The sequence below is a fragment of the Balaenoptera borealis genome, assembly GCF_965194805.1.
Source record: "Balaenoptera borealis genome assembly, chromosome: 14".
Taxonomy (NCBI): Eukaryota; Metazoa; Chordata; class Mammalia; order Artiodactyla; family Balaenopteridae; genus Balaenoptera; species Balaenoptera borealis.
Genome location: NC_138875.1, coordinates 43,709,833 through 43,726,839, shown reverse-complemented (window position 1 = coordinate 43,726,839; position 17,007 = coordinate 43,709,833). Strand labels below are relative to the sequence as shown.

At 42.1% G+C, this 17,007-nt stretch overlaps 1 protein-coding gene and 1 long non-coding RNA gene across 2 annotated transcripts in view; one reads left to right on the top strand and one right to left on the bottom strand.

The window, feature by feature from the left end:
* Window positions 1-11,227, bottom strand: part of KLHL14 (kelch like family member 14) — a 104,019-nt gene extending 92,792 nt beyond the window's left edge. Inside the window, exons 1-2 of the mRNA XM_082354313.1 lie at window positions 10,549-11,227; window positions 7,572-8,549 (exon numbers count right to left, since the gene is read on the bottom strand). Coding sequence (XP_082210439.1) covers window positions 7,572-8,506 — 935 coding nt within the window. The 5' untranslated portion in view covers window positions 8,507-8,549; window positions 10,549-11,227. The remainder of the gene's footprint in view (window positions 1-7,571; window positions 8,550-10,548) is intronic.
* On the top strand, window positions 10,079-11,347 carry LOC309610883. The gene is made up of 2 exons (XR_014234201.1): window positions 10,079-10,168; window positions 11,221-11,347. It is a non-coding gene; the product is annotated as an uncharacterized lncRNA (long non-coding RNA).
* Window positions 11,348-17,007: the final 5,660 nt, after the last annotated feature.

Here is a 17,007-nt window from a genome sequence, read left to right as displayed (position 1 = left end):
TTGTTTCTCAGGTCTGCTGCCAGCTCTAGTTATACTGAGAATCAAGATTTACGAAGAATACAGTTACATTTTCATCTCCTCCTGTTGGCATAACGGACTGCCCCTTTAAACCCTGATGCTTCTGAAGCTACTGCATTATCTAGCACAAGAACAAAAAGTTATTTATAAAACATCTTAACTCAGATTACAAATATATAATTATTGAACTGAATCAAATTATAGGAGTGAAGGGTCCATGACTGACCATTTTTTTCGTGTTGAAAAATTTTTTCTTTTGAGGAAAAGAGGTTTTTTTTTCCGTTTAGTGGAACTTTGTCTATAACTCTGCAAATTATATGTTCACTATGTAGTGACTTAGATGCTTCTTAATTTGTGCTTATTAGTCCAACAAATATTGAGCGTCTACTCTCCAAGCTCTAGAATTTTCTTGCCCATCCTCCTTTACTACTAGTTCTCTTTTTCTTTCTTTTTCAGATGGTTTCTATCTTAATAATTTCTTTGATTTCCCATATTTCCTTGCATTTTTGTTACTGCTGTTTTTTCTTCTTTTTTTTTTTTTACTTCCCTTTGATTTATTTTCTCTCTTTCTATCACAAATATTTGCTATTTTCATTTCCCAACTACAGTAAGCTTTCTCTAGTGCCTTTCTGCTTTACTTCTTATGTTGCAAATAGTTCTAACCTGATTGTCATTAATATTTGTGAGTAAATAAGCCCTTTTGATATTTACAGTAAAATAGACATATTCACTATATGTTACAACCGAGAGTCCTTCCCCTGGTTAACTCACTGTCCTGCCCATATCATAACAGTGCTTATTTGTTTGGGTTTTTTTTTAAGAGAAATCATCATTAGTAATTCATGCATCAAGAATTATCTTGGATGTTAATGGAAATGACATAGCACTGAATATATTTTCTGAAATTCCAAATGAATGGCAGAAGGCATAAACACTACAGTGTAGCAAATGTTAAAATGATTTTCTTGAAACAAAACATAAGCAGAATAAATTTTCAATTAGAGTACTCTTATTTTCTGTTATTAAAGCATACGAGTATTTTTATAATTCTGGCTTCTACCTGTTGTATTTATCACCTGTAAGTATCACCAATGTGAAGAGTTTTGTCTTCACAGAAACAAAGCTGATAGCTTCTCTAGGGCTCCAGTGCACAGAAATCTAGGGGGCTGGGGGGAATCTCTTGGTTCCAATACAAGCTCCAAGGCTTTGTTTTGGTTTGTTTTATTTTCACAATGATTTTTCAAAGCTAAGCTGAAAAGTTCTTATTTTTATTGATTTATTGAAAATATATTGGCTCATCTTATTTTTAGTAAGTCAGTATCATAGTGATAAATCTCAGCAATCTCATTATTTAGCCCCTTAATCTCAGAACTAATAATTGAGTATGGTAGACCAGTAGGAAAAAATCTGGGCTTTCTACTATCTTCCTCTCACCCTTCTTCATTGGTTGGGTGGTTTGAAGATGTGTTAGAAGGTTGGAACTGTTAATCACTACTGTGCTGTGGTAAAACAAAGTATGGGAGGTGTAGATTGGAGTTTGCTTTTCATAGAGGCCATATTTACAATATGCACTCATAATAAGAGACTATTCTTCAGATGATGACAATTGACTCCCAACTCAACATTATTCAGATAATTGGACAACTTACTTATTTTCTCTGAGCCTCAACTGTCTAATATTTAAAAAGATTGAAAGGACTAGAAAGAATGTAAGTAATATGTCAAGCTCACTCATGGTAGGTGCTCAATCAGTGATAGGTACCATTATTACTGGCAAACAGCAGTTGTGTGCGTGTATGTGTGTGTGTATGTAATCATCTTTAAAATTACCTCCATTTTTATCTTTCATTGGCTTTGTCAATTCACATGAAACTGAAACAAATCCTAAGTGTCCACCACAATTATATTTAAGACCAATACTCATTCATACTGAACTCACACTTTGGGGTCAAGTCCAGGCACTTGATCTAGTCGGGGAGATAGACACATAAGCCAAACCCACAGCAGCACTCACGCTCCTCCAGAGGTTACCCACTTTGGAGAAGGCAGGGAGGTTCTATAGACATACTCAATCCAGCTGATTCACTTAGAAGTCAGGAATCCTGCCAAGAATGCCCTTTGATCACAGCAGCTGGAGATACAGGTTGGCATTTAGAAAAATAATTGTTCACATGTTCATTCATATGCCTAGATTCGTTTATTCGATATGTATATGTCAATCTCAGAAAGCAGTGTGTTAAATGTACCTGGTTCCTCTACTTTCCTCCTGGAAATCATTAAAATACCATATCAATGATATTAAAGCCTATTCTGAATAATGACCAATCTATGTTAGTTGGTTCTATATCCAGTATGTTGGAAAAAAATGAGCAACCCATTCACTGTTTTAATTAATCACCATTTACCTTCCTGGGGTCGCTATTCAAATTCTTAAGTCTTACTATAGAAAGCTGAAATTTTAACTTGGCATGGTAGAATTATTTAGATTTGAATTCCTTCCAAACAGAAGCAAGAAGACCAGAGGGATTCTTTCCACTAGAATAAGGGCAAAATTTTGTGTCCATTTTGTTCACTGATGTATCCCAAGTGCCTAAAATGGGTTTTGGCAAACTATGACTCACAGAACAAATCCAGCTTGCCTCCTGTTTTTATACAGCACCCCCCTAACACAAAATGGTTTTTAGATTTTCAAATGGTGGAAAAGAATCAAAAGAAGAATAATATTTCATAACATGTGAAAATTACATGAAATTTCAATGCTCACAAATGAAGTTTTATTGTAACGCAGCCATGCTCATTAATTTACATATTGTCCATGGTTGTGTTTGTGCTACCAAGGAAGAGTGAAGTAGCTACAACAGAGTTAGTGTGACCCTGAAGCCAAGTATAATTACTATTTGACCTTTTACCGAAACAAAAAAGCTGACCTTTGGTCCAGAATAATACATCTCCTTAACTTCTTTTAAAGTCAGATACATTAAAATTTAACCCTCACAAATGTCTTTCCAAAAGGGAAGTCTTAAACCTACATATAACTCTAGGGTCAATCACCAGATTATATGATAGAATAGAGAGGCTCATAGTAAGAAGCAGAACACCATGGATGAGAACACGGACTCAAGAGCCACAACTGCTTGGGCTCAGACTTTGGCTCTACCACTTACCAGCTGTGCAACCATGGGCAAAATGCTTAACTTCTCTGTGCATCAGTTTTTCCTTGCATAAAATGAAGCAAATGATGGTACCCATCCCTTAGGGCTATTATGAGCATTAAATAACTTAATATTTGTAAAAGGCTTAGAATATCACCTGGTATGAAGTAACTGTTGTAAGTAAAGTAACACTTTTCACTGTATTTTTAAGATAAGAAAGTTGAGATACTTAGAAAGTAGCTAAGGTAATGAGTGAGCCTCAGTGTGTTCATAAGTATGGGGAAAAAAAACAAAGATGAGTTAAAATTTGAACATGTCCACTATTGTCAGTAAGTCCTCTGAGCCAATGCAATGCACTAATATCTACTCTAATTGCTTTTTGATTGTAGGATATAAGTATCTGGCTCCCATATCTGTGATATAATTTTGTAATCAATGGCCCTGTTTTAGATAATAAACAAATTGTATTCTGAATGGTTGAGTGACTTCTGATACAAAATCTAACTACCTAACAAGTTCTTATCTGAGGGTATCAAATTGACATAAAGGGAAATCACAATTTAGAGGATGCATGGACACCAGATTAGTTTGCTTTGTTAAGGTTGTTATTCAGGTCTTAGGAAGGGAATCAATAGAAAATATTGTCCTACACTTAAAGAAACATTTTCTAAGCACAAAAACCAGGAATCAAAACTGTGCCTTAAGGAATTCTAATGGCTTTTTAGTCATTGCAAGTCATTTTAGCAAATAGATAATTAGTATTTCTGATGTTTAAATAGATTTTTACATTAATTTATATGAACTCTTTAAATAGACTTTTGCAGAAAGTGAAATCTTTATAAGGTAGCCTTTTATCATCTATAAAATATAATCTCTTGAAAATTACACTTCAGTACAGGACTGTATACAGGACTGTAATAGCTGGTGATAAAATATTTTAAAAATATAATTATTTTTGTGAATGCTTTTCTATTACAGGTGTTCTCCTGGAGGAGGTTCAATGGACTTTTGTTATGTGCAATAGTAACATAGGGTGGAGAACTTTTGGTAAAATGTAACACTGAGGCTTTCTTATTTTATAATTTTGTTCCTTCAACTTTCACTAAACGTTTATTTAATTGTTACATTGTGGGAGGTGCAATGAAAATGTAAAAGAGAAGTTAATTAATCCAGTCCAATTTGATTTACTTGGGACAATTACTAAATTATGCATAAAAATTTTAAAAATACAAATAAAAAAACTTTTTGGGTTACTTAAGCTAAACTTACACTACAAGTCTTTTGATATTTACTTTTTAATGCACTAAATGTTGCATGTCATGTCACTTTATTAAATTTTTTTGCTTTAGAAGCCTTTAATAATGACTTTCCCAGAAACTTTTTCAAAACTTATTTCTTAAATGTCCCATTTCTTGCAAAAAGCAATATGAAAATAAGAAATAAGACTTCAAAATAGTTTAATTTTTGTCCATCTAAGTCCTGTGGTCTTAAATTAGTTATGTATATATTTTAATAAGATAATAAGTCTATTATTTTTAATATCCTTAACGCTTAGTTTGCTAAAATAAAATGTGAATCTGAGTATAAATGTCATAATCAGAAAAACTAAACAACTAGGACAAAAATTAAATTAATTTGCATATTTATAAAGTCTCTATGCTTGGCTTGCTTTATTTTTCTAGACTTAATAAAAATTCAAAATTACTCAATAATTTAAAAAAAATATTTAAAATATTGTTATTATATTAATAGCCCTACATTCTATAGATAACATGTACTCTTAAACAAGTAAATTCCTTCTGAAGTTATTCTATGTGCTTGTATTTTGAACTTATTCCAACAGACGGGCCAATTTAAATTTTTCAACTCCTTCTCTGAATCTGAGGAACTCTTTCATATTTAGACTACAGGTGGATAAAAAGTAATAAATACAATGCCCTTCCATTCAACTGTCTTCAATAAAAAGTGATGCAATTTCAAAAACAATTGTTTAACACATTTATCCCTCTGTTAGACTACAGGTAAGGCTGAGAGAACATTTTTGTATTGCTCTGATGCTGTAACAAATGGGCTGATATCATACTATTGGTTGCAACTTACAGCATTTTTGTCTACGTTTAAGTTAAGATCTTGATGGGTATTCTTGCATTCTTTCTGTGAATTAAAATTAGAATAATGCAATTAGTCCCTAAAATTAAAATGCTTCAGTTACTAATAATGGAACAAAGTCTAAATTATATTACTTTGAGATCAACAATAGGTTCACATGAACTATTTTCCGTATCTTCCGCTTTTAAAGGAAAATACAGTTTTCTTCCTATTGCAGAAGTATCAGATTCTTGCAGCATCCATGACACTTGTAAGCATTCAGTGGTCAGACGCCACTACATATCCTTCCAATGATATGGCCCAGTGAAGCTGGATGGTGTCGTCAGGGGTATCAGCCATCCACCAGAACAGAGCCAGCAGGCCCCAGCTGGCATGCTGAATCCAGACTAAGCTGGGAAATGGATTTTGCATTTTGAAAGTCAGCTCTTCCAACACTGAAACCTAGGACATATTTATCAGGTAAAAGTGCATTGAGGACTTCAAGCTTATTTATTGGATCAAATTTATAATGCTTATTTCCCCAACTTAGTCTTAGAACAAGTTCAATCTTAATTTTATTATCCTTCTGGGTTTCTGAATTTATACTAGATTGTACATTTAAAAAATATGAATAAATGTATGTTCAGGACTGTAACATAATAGTATGATACATGCTAAGTTAAGTATATTTGTAAGTCATTTATAAGTCACAAAAGTTAAAATAACAGAATATTGATCACCAGTGTTCCTTGGTGTGGTAACATTTGCCCGTCACATTAAGCTTACCATCTTGATCTTTAGGCAAATTGGAACTCTTACAAAATAAAAATACATTCCATGTTCTTGTCGCTTGGACTCCTGTGTTCACTATTCAAGCACATGAGTTTGGATCCTCGTTTGTGTTATTGTCTTAACTGTCATGTTCTGACACTACAATTCATTTCTTGCAAATAGCAGAAAAATCAACTTACAAGATTTCTAAGTTCAAGATTTCCCATGCCTCCCATGGGCCTCACCTGAATGCAAGTGCTCCCTAAACAACTGTAGAGAATATCTTCCAGTTTCCTAAAACTTTAGTTACCTAGGTCTGGTAGAAACATCATGACGGAAAAAATAAACATTTAGTTCCATAAGGCTGCAGAAAGTGGACCCCATGTTTAAGACATCGTTCTGAGTGGGAAAAGGCCACAGTGGATTCTTAAATCATGTACTTTCTAACATAGCACTTAGGTGGGTTAGGCTGGGATAGCCTGGCATCTGGAATCATGATGTTTTATCATGAGAAACTGAGAAGATACTGCTTCTCTTTTCTAAAAAGAGAAAGCAACCCTCTGCTAGGGCTTATTTAAAAAGGCATTTAAAATTGGAGCCAATAAAACATGATTGTCAATTCCAACAGTCTTTTTTTTTTTTTTTTAATCTCAGCAGCATTTTTCAAAGGCATTGTTTCTCTCTGCACTTTGACAACAAATCCCACATTCATTACACACAGGGGACACATTCCAAATAGCAACAACAACAGCAATAACAACTCTCCAACTTCTTTGTGACTTCAGAGCAGGCGCACAGACCTAACTGCAGCTAGATGACCTTCCCCTCCTCTCAGTTTTCAACTGTGCTTCCCTTTGACATGGGAACTACTAGGCAGGATTCACTCTGACACCCCGAATCCTCTTGCTTTGCTGTAAGGAAAGGCTTTGCTTTTTCATAAGATAGAAAAGTTTGCCTGGGTATGGGATGCCAGAATTTCTAACAGCGACCCTAAAAGACAAAGCCTTTCAGAGCTCTAAGCAAACCCCAGTCGCTGAAAAACAGAAAATTACTTGAGTGTCAGAATGAATGAAAGCTTTCCTCCTGGAGCATTGCCTGGCACTTCTGCTTGCCCAAGGCGGGAAAGAGGGGGAGTGGGGTGGGGACTTCTCATCACAGAATCCTTTTTCTTAAGCAAGCATATTTTGAGATGTAGAGGGAAGCCTGGATTAAAAGGGCTCCAAAGCTGTACTTCTAACTGCCTGGCCTTTGACCCCACCTGCCTGTCAGTTTCAGCCCGCAAGTCCCACATCTCCGGCTCTGGGGATACTGAGAACGTGGGCTTTCTAGCGCTCGGGGAAGCTGTGAGGCCAGTTTCCTGTTGACCTTTCAGGGACACTCAAATCAACTTTCCCCACACAGTCTGAATTGTTTGTTTTCGTTTGTTTTCAGGCTGCCTGAGCCTCCCGCCCGGGCCACCCCTATCCCCCCTCCTGCCTGCCCCCTCCCCTCCCTCCGGCCTCTCGCTGCCCCCACCACCACCCCTGCTTTGTTGTCTCATACCTGCTGGCCAGGCTCTGCCTGCAGTGCTGCCTGAAGGGCATCAGGTGGTAGTTCATGGCGTCCAGCAGCAGCTTCTGGCAGACCGGGTCGGTGCGCATGAAATCCACTGACTGGACCCGCTCCACCAGCTCGGGGGCCGGGATGAGCGCGAAGCGGAGGCGCTTCATGAGGTCGGGCGCGTACTGCATGCGGGTCTCGCGGTCGTGCTCCAGCCACAGCACGGACATCTGGAAGAGCGCCAGCTCCGACTCCACGGGGGGCGGCAGCGAGTCCAGCAGGGCTCGCATCTCCTCGGAGTTGAGCAGCAGCACGTCCTCCACCAGGTACTTGTTGGCCAGCTTCTTGGTCTCCTCCAGGCCGTGCAGGGCGGCGATCTTGCACACTTGCTTGTAGTTCTGCACCGAGATCTGGTCGTTGAGGAACTGCACGCAGAGCTTGGTGACCTGGGGGATGTGCAAGATCTTGCTGACCGACAGCACCTCCTCCACCGTGTCCAGGGAGAGGGTCACGTTGGCCGTGTAGAGGTACTCGAGCACCAGGCGCAGCCCGATGGCCGAGCAGCCCTGCAGCACCAGGTTGTTGATGGCCCGAGGACTGGTCAGCAGCTTGTCGTCGGGGGAGGAGGAAGGAGTTCCCGGCTCCTCCTGCGGCGGCGGCGGCGGCTGCTGCTGCTGCGGCTGCTGGTCCTTGGGGGGCCCCAGACCGTCCTGGCCGCCGCCGACCCCTCCCCCGAGAGGGGGGTGACTGGAGAAAAGCGATCGGAAGTACTGCGAGCAGGAGGCCAACACGGCCTTGTGGCAGTGGAACTGCTGGCCCTGGGCCGTCAGGGTCACGTCGCAAAACAGCTGCTTCCTCCACAGCAGATTGAGGCCGTGCAGCAGGTTGTCGCTGTGGCTGGGGTCGAAGGTGGAGGTCCGGTCCCCGGATCTGGACATGGCGAGCTGACTCGGCGCACCTGGCTTTAAACCCTCCTCCGACCTGGCAGACAGGGGTGGGGGATGGGAGGGAGGGGAGAGGGGTAGTGGAGGGGGTGGGGTGTGGTCGGCGTGGGGACGGGTGTGGAGGGGAGGGGAGGGGAGGGCGAAGAACCACAATCAGTGCTCAGCTTGGCCTCCGGACCCCGACCCTAGGAGGAGGTCTGAAGGCTCTGGATCCGTGAGCGCCACCAGAAGGGCCCTGTCTGGGGTCCGGGCGCCCGTTCTGCTCCCTACTACGCCTCTCGCCACCGCCCACACACTTCGTCCCCCACTTTCCTAAAACCACCCGGGCTCGGCTCTTGGCAGCGACAGCGGTGGCAGCAGCGACGGCAAAGTGGCGGCTGAGGCCGAGACACCCCGTGGGCTCGTGTCCATGCCGGGCCGGGGCGGGGAGAGGCCGGGGAGTGGGGAGCCGGGGGGTGGCCCGAGAGCGCAGAGGCGACCGTCGGCGGAGCTTCCAGGTCAACTCGCGCCCGCAGCTTTGCTTTTCGCAGTTGGTCCAGTTTTGGGGGGGTGGGAACAGGGACACGACAGGCGTGCGGGCGGGCGATTCTTCGCCCTCCAAAAGCTGGGGACCCCTTCGATTAGCCGTGCTGCCCCGAGAAACTCCTAGACTAATAGTCTGAGGGAGCAGATAAAGCCCTTTCTTCTCCCGGGAAAGTGCAGCGGAGCGCGGTGAGGACCAGCTCAGTGGACTCGGCAGAGGCGGGAGCTGTCCTTATCAATTCTAGCTCATTTCCCTCACCCCGGCCCTGCCTGCTTCCCTGCTTCGCAAACTGTTGGCTTCCCAGTCACCACTCAGTTTTGCTAATTTTCCAGAGACGCCTTTAAACCTGACAGGAGAATCCCTCCAGCCCCAGACCCCCTCTCCCCCGCCTTCCCCCACCCCCTGCATTTCAAAGCGCGGAAGTTCGGGCGTGTATCTCCCCTTCCCCCGCGGGGCGGCACCGAGGAAGATGAGGAGGAAGGAAGTGGGGCTACCGGGGTGGATTTAGAGCAAGAGCCGGGAGGCCCGGTGGGATTCGTGTGGACGGTTCTCCCTCCCGGGCACTAGGCGCAGTGGCTTTAACTCCTGTAACTATGAGAAGTTCAAGTTAACTGGCAGGTGTTGGGGGAGGGGCTGGGGGCTATCCGATGCGGGGGGGGGCGCAGTTCGGCGCGGGATCTCTGCAGCCAGCGTTGCCGCCGAAGCCGCAGCTTCCTTCAGAGCCCCTCGGTACAGCCCTCCCCGAGGCCCCCCACTAGGGCACCCCGACTCCCCCGGCCCTGGAACTACTTGTGTAAAAAGTCTGAGCCGCCCGCATCCAGGTGGAGGAGGGCAGGATGGGGGGAGGCGCGGCGAAATCGATGCGCCAGGTCCTTAACGTGTAATTGCACCTTCTAGGGCTGAGCAGAAAGGGACCCTTTGCCCACACCCCGCCCGCGCGCCCGCCAGCCCGGGAGATCCGCCGCCGCCGCCGCGGCCGCCGCCGCCGCCGCCGCCAGGCTCAGAGGGATCCCGCCGGACCTGCCCCTTCCACTGCGGCTCACTCTTCCCTGCCTGGCGCCAGCCCTGGATCGCCGGCTTCCTATTTCCACCGGACTGGGCTCCTCTCGACTCACTTTATCATCCCGTTCCAGGTGGACCCTAATCTCCCGCGAGCTCCCTCCCCCGGCAGCACCCCCCCCCCGCCCCCAAATCTCTGGCTCTCCTGAAACATCTCCCAGAGTCTCTCCCTTTAATTGGACTCGGTCATACCTCCTTCTCGCTCTCCCCGCTTCGTTGTCTTCCCCCCCACCCCATCTTTTCCTATTCCCCTTCCTTCTTGCTCTCCTCCTTTGCCTTCCCCCCCATCTGCTTATTTCTTGCAATAGGAGTTTTATTCTTTATGAGCGTTTGCCACACAACCACCCCCCCCACCCCTCTGAAAGACTCCCTTCGCGTCCCTCCCCACCCGGCCAACAACCCAAAAGACAGAACAAAATACACACACAAGGCAGACACAAGGCCAGAAACTTACCTGCTTTCAACCAGCTGCAAAGTCAAGGCTCACTTAAGCTCCCCCCCAAAAATCAATTGTCCTTCCTTTTTAAAGGTTTGCTCTCTCCTTGGGAGGGGGAAAACACCTTCTGGTTCCCAACTCCAGGCAGTCACTCTTTACAATTTATTTTGTCGTACATCATTTGATCACCATGAATTAGCAACAGCAAGAAAATGTAGGAGAGGGAGAAAAGAGAGAAAGAGAGAGGGAGAGAGAGAGGGAGAGAGGGGAGAGAGAGAGAGGGAGCAGAGCTTTCTGCAAGAGAAGAAGAAGAAAAAATGTACGTGTGACAAATTATGCTACCAAGAAACAACACATCATTATCCTTGGGCCTGGGGCTCAGTGAGTCGTAACGAGAGTAATAGGAAATCCACGGTTGGGGAGAGAAACGGTCGTGCTTGGCCAGTAGAGAGAGACCATACAGGGGGATGGATGCTGGAGAGACTCGCAAAATTATGGCTCAAGGCTATTGTAAAAATTGTCGAGCGTAAATGACTGCGATTTCAAACATCTTTGGAAGAAAGAAGGGGAAAAAGCGAGCCCCCCCTCCCTCCCTCTCCCTCTCTCTCCCTCTCTCTTCTCTCTCTCTATAAAGAACCGTCAAGTTTTAGTGCGCATTGCTAATTAGTCAATTTCTCTCTGCCTTCACAGGCTGGCGACTTCGCTGCTGAGCTGAAACTGCTAATTTCTGTGACCAGCTTTTTTCTTAGCTGTGATCTGGATGAATGAGTAGCTGTCTCACAGAGATGACAAAAATAAACTCTAATCCCCCCCAAAATTTCCACTACGTCTTTCTCATGCATAGATTTATGATCTTCAAGCGCTCTGTGCAATATGCAAACTTTTTGTGTCTGTGTATGTGCTGTTGTTTCCAGATTTCACTACATTGGTATGCTGCTTTTCCCTTTCACCTCCCCCTCACCCCTCACACTATGAAATGCAGAAACCGTCTGATCTCAAAGTATGCCAAGATGCCACTTTATAGTGTCTTGGTATTTGGGGTTTGAGTCTGACTTGGAAGTCAGGAGCCCTTGCCTAAGAGGTGAGTGGCTAAGTGTACAACGGGGGGTGGGGGAAGTAGACAGAACAGAGGACAGCCCTTTGCTTTACATTTTTTTCCCTGCACCATTCAAGCTTTATGATCTTGTTGGAAAACATATTTTCTCTGGTTATACAACCATCTCTGAACTTCTCTGTCAGCTTCAACAGTAAGGATTCAGAAGTCACAATTTTTTTTTTTTACTGGAAGATTAAGCTTATTGTCAGATGTGCCTTTCAATTAGGAGTCTTTGATTTGCAGGAGCTAGAATCAAGTGCTAGGAAAGCCAGCTGCAATTTCACAAATATAACCTTTAAACTTTGGAGCTCATCTGATATATAAGGTCGGCCACAGAGAGCTCACATTTTTGACCCTGCTTAGCATGCAAAATGAACCCCAGCATGACTCTGGAATTTTTGCTGTACCAGAGATTCATGTGCATTTTGGTAGAGGACATGTTCTCTAGCCTTACCTCATGATGTATTGCACCCTTACATTTATAGCCCTGCATTTTGGTTGTCAATGGGGGCTGGAGGTGTCCAAGAAAGAAGGAAAAAAAAAAAGCAGAGAAAAGAAGGTATGCCCTTGAATAAAATGAACATGGAAGAAAGCTGGACTTGAGTTAGATTGAGTTTTGTTTTCTATTAAATGTATGAACATGATTCATTCTAATTGACATGTGCTCTGATTAGTAAACTTATTAAAATACACATCAGGGCACCATTGAAAGCCTGCCTTTTTACCTTCCCCTTTGATTGGTGACAGGTGGAAAGACACCTGCTTAAGGGAGGGGGAAACCTGAAAATTCTTTGGTTCAGAAATCAGGAATTCCCCATTTAAAATGATCAACATTAACATGCATATGGGATATTTACTCTTGAACAGATGAGGAAAGATCATACCGAAGCGTTTATCCTTCACAAAGGCCTTTCTCTATCAAGGTCCTAGATTATCTGACGGTAAGACTACTTTATTCAGGTCTTGCTGAGATGCTGCATTCTTATACTCATATTTATAATAAAAAGCCCCAATACATGATAAAATAATAGAAAAGGACTTTTTGATTAGAGCAGGGGAAGGAAAGAGAACAGATCATCCAAATCTTCTGGCCCTCCTATTTTTTTTTTTTTTTTTTAATTTCTCTTATTTAGGTCTTGAACAGGAAGACTGTGTGACTGTAATATAACACCTTTTGGGGGTTCTGTTTCATTAGCAAGAAAAGCTATCAAGTGTGTGAAGTGTCACCAAACTCTCTGACACGCAAAGTATAATTTTATGGTACGCTTTTGCTGTTGATCTTTTCTGAGCTTCCAATGAAGTATTTGAAACTAAACCCAAAGGCTAAACCCAAAGAGTATTGATCACTTAAATTATTGCCATCTTTCCATTTTATCATAAAGGAATTAGGAATGAAGGTTGTTTTGTAGACCTTGCAGTATCTTAGTTTTGCATTTATATATGTATATGTATATATATTTACTGATAGGATATATTGATATTGATATATAATTATGATTACTAGGACCTTTGCTGTTTTCAAACAATATAAAAGCCACATTTCAAAAATTTTAACTACCTATAATTGTAATGCTTATTTAACAACTTGGACGGAAGGGAAGGGGGACCCGTTGGGGGTTGCAATTCTAAAACAGCTGTTAAAATGAAGAGGTTAGGCTGTTTTCTTCTGGATTTTAAAGTTACACTATTTGAGAATGTTTACCATTCAGACAAAAATTACAGTTATGGCTATTTTGTAAGCAATTAAAAAAAAGAATATTGATAATAAAAAAAATCCGTTCTTAATCTGTGCGTAAACCAGTGTTTATATCATATAAATTACATACCTCCAATATCTTGCCCTGGCTTTGACTGAAATTATCGCAGAACTCACAAATGATATGACACTATTTACAATAAATCCCGTTATGAAAGATTCAATTTTTGCAGCAATCGGATGCTAGCTACTAAGCGTTCGTAAGTATTTGAATTTTATCTTACTTCACTGTTCAACGTACAGAAATTGCATCTGTGTGTTTGATCTGTCCTGCTGAGCACTTACCAGCAGCTTGCATCTCTGCCACTATTGTTTTTAAAATGGCAGGAAGGACGTGACTAGTCAAGAGCCCTCAGCGGGATGGATTTCACATGGCGTAAGAGGAGCCAGAATTGTCTTATAGACAAAAATTAATTATGATCATGTCGTCATCTAATTCAAACAGTCTTCATACTTTGACGGAATTATCAGATTTATTCATCAGTGAATCTGCATTTAAACTATGTACAGTGGAAAGATGCTGAAAATGCTGGCACTGAGCAGTCTAACGAGAGCTGCCACCAGCTCTGGGCAGGCTGGTCAGCCTTCAGGGTGCCAGGGACCCAGGTGTATCTGTGGTTCAGGTTGCTCAGGACCATCTCACCGGACTGGGTGAACTTAATTTTATCTTCAGAGCAGTTCAAGAAGCGTTTTGCTGCCTAACAGGAAGGGACAGCCACATTGAAACTTTATTTCTCTGGTTCTTGACTTTTCTGCTTAAGATTGATGAATTATCCTCCAATTATATCAATATCAAAGCTTGGCCTCCCTGTGCGTCTTTCGGTTAGTAAATACTACTTCCCGTGGCCTGACCTTTCAGATTGCCACCATTGTAAGATGGGTGGACGAAGAGAGGTATTGTTCCATTTTACAATAGAATGGAGGAAGGAAGGACCTCTTGGCTCCCCAAAGCCAGGGAGTGGCAAAACCCAGACAAAACTTGCAGGTTTCTAGTGTTTTATTTTAAATCTTGGGGAGATGTGGCCTGAGATACCACAAACCATCAGCATCAAGAAGCTTATTGAAGAACAAAAAATCTGAAATAACAATAAAAGTCAAGAAATAGTGCTATTGACTAGCACTTAGTCAAAAGCCAATGCTTTGCTGTTGCCCCGGGGTCGAATCCAACCCCTTGGCCAGCATCCTGGGTTCCCAGGATCTAGTTCTAATGCTTCTGGGAAGTCTGTTGTTAGCTATTTTCTGAACACAACCCGCTTTCACACCACAGTGCCAACGCTTAGGTTGTGTTCTTATCAGAGGCCTTGGTTCTCTACGTATAGAAACTGCACCTAGGTCTCAAGATTGAACTCAGATTTCTTTCCAAGGTGAAACTTCCTGGCAACTTCAAGCAGACTAATAATAGCTAATACTTATTGAGCTTATTAACTTGTGTGGTGGACACTAGTCTAAATCATTTAGGTGTTTTATTTTCTTAATCCTCTTGCTAATCCTATGAGAATTTGGTAGACTGTAAGAATGGCCCCAGTCTCCATCCTTCCCCATATAAACACCCTATTATAATGAGGCTTGGTTGCTCTTTGCATCAAGAGTGGAGTCTATTTCCCCACCCTTTGAATGTGAGCTGGTCTTGTGACTTGCTTTGACAAGTAGAATCTGCCAGAAATGACTTTGTGCCGGCTCCAAGTCTGAGCCTCAGGAGGCCTTGTATAATTCAACTCTCCCTCTCTGAACCCTGCCAGCTGCCATGTGCAAAAGCCCAGGTTAGCCTGTGGCAGATGAGATACCACATGGACCAAGCCATTGCCCAGCTGACCTGATAACCGAACTCAGCTGTGTGACTGAACTTAGCCGAGGCGGAAGAACTAACACACCCCGAATTACTGACCCACAGGACACTGAGCTAAATAAATGGCTGCCGTTTCAAGCTATTCGTTTTGGGGGTGATATGTTCCATAGTAAAATTAGCTGATAAAGAAAGGTTCTATTACTATCATTTTACCAATGAACAAAAATGAGGTGCAGAGAAATCAAGTAAAATTTTCAGGGTCACACAGCATTTCAAAGGTAGAGCTGAGATTCAGACCCCACAATCTGACTCCAGAGATGAACCAGTCGGCTATGCCGGCCACAGAAGAAATGCCTGCCTCCTGTGACCTACATTCGTTCATTCATTAAGCATATGTCAAGTATTTATTATATACCAGACAATGTGGTAAACACTGAAGATACAATGATGAATAAAACTGCATTCTTGCCCTCGAGGGGCTGACATTCTAATGGAGGAGACAGGCAGGTAAATTACACACAGCAAGTGAGTAATTACAATGTGATAATTGCTCTAATAAGGGTATGTGTAATGAACTACTGGAGCAGAGAGGAGCAGGTTCCTAACTTTCTTATAGCACTTATTATCTGTAATATTCTTTTGACATTTATTATTTACTTCTTTGTATTATTAGTTGCTTATTTAGGAAAATATGTTTTATGATCTCAGCTAGATTATAAGTTTCTAGGGTAGAAAGAGCCTAGTGCCTGGTAAAATTTCCCATGGATCCTGGCTCTGTATCTTGCCCATCGTAGTTATTCAATAAATATGTTGATAGACTATGAAAGGTAAATTTTCAAATTTATCAGGGTAACAGCAGAAAGAACAAGGAGGTATTTTATAATCAGAGACTGTGTTTGGCATTTGACTAAAGTGGTATTATTCAATTCTTTGATTATATTGACCTATTATCTAAAAATTAATAAAAGTCTTTATAATATTGTGAAGTAAACAATTTACTGTTCACAGCACAGAGATAAGAGTTTGATGGGACCTCAGTGAGTGCTTCCCTCAAATCTCACCTATGGCAGCCATCACTCAGCAAAGTGCTCTAAATCCTTGAAGAGAGCCGCAACTTGTATGGAAATATTAAACTACTAAGCATACATAGCACAGAACCGTATTTCTAAGCCTGGACTCTGGAAGCAGATCACCTGCATTTGAATCCTAGCTCTACCTCTTTCCATCTGTGTGACCTTGGGCAAATAATCTCTCTCTGCCCAGTTTCCTTATCTTGAGGATCAGGATAGTTGTAGCACTGCCCTCCTAGGGTTTTATGATGCTTAAATTTTTGTAAATATTTGTAAAAGTGCTTAGAACAGTTCCAGACACATTGTGAGTGTCACGTGAATGTTTGTTAAATAAAAAATAAACATATGAAGCTAAAGATTTTTTTCTCTTTCGGCTTCCTTTTTCTTTTCTGCACACTACGTCTAGCGCTCAACAAATATTGGATGGAGGAAGGAGTAAAGACATCTACTTTTCTCAAGGGTGCAATGATTCATGACGCTGTTCAGGAAGCAACTGGTCACTTTAACAAAAGAACCTCTAGTTTTGACTTTTCATTTTAGATATTTTATGTTACAGTTTGTTTACCTATAATTTTAAAAGTCATCTTTCTTTTATCTTTGGGGACATTTGGCATTTCACATACATGTCTTGAGTAACTGAGATTCTAAAAAAGTAAGGATATTTATTATTAACGATAGTTTATTGATAGATGGCAGAATATATTCCTGATTCTGAAAAGCAGCTCTTTGGCGATAGTTTTTCATGCCAATGACTGAGATGAGAGAGGAT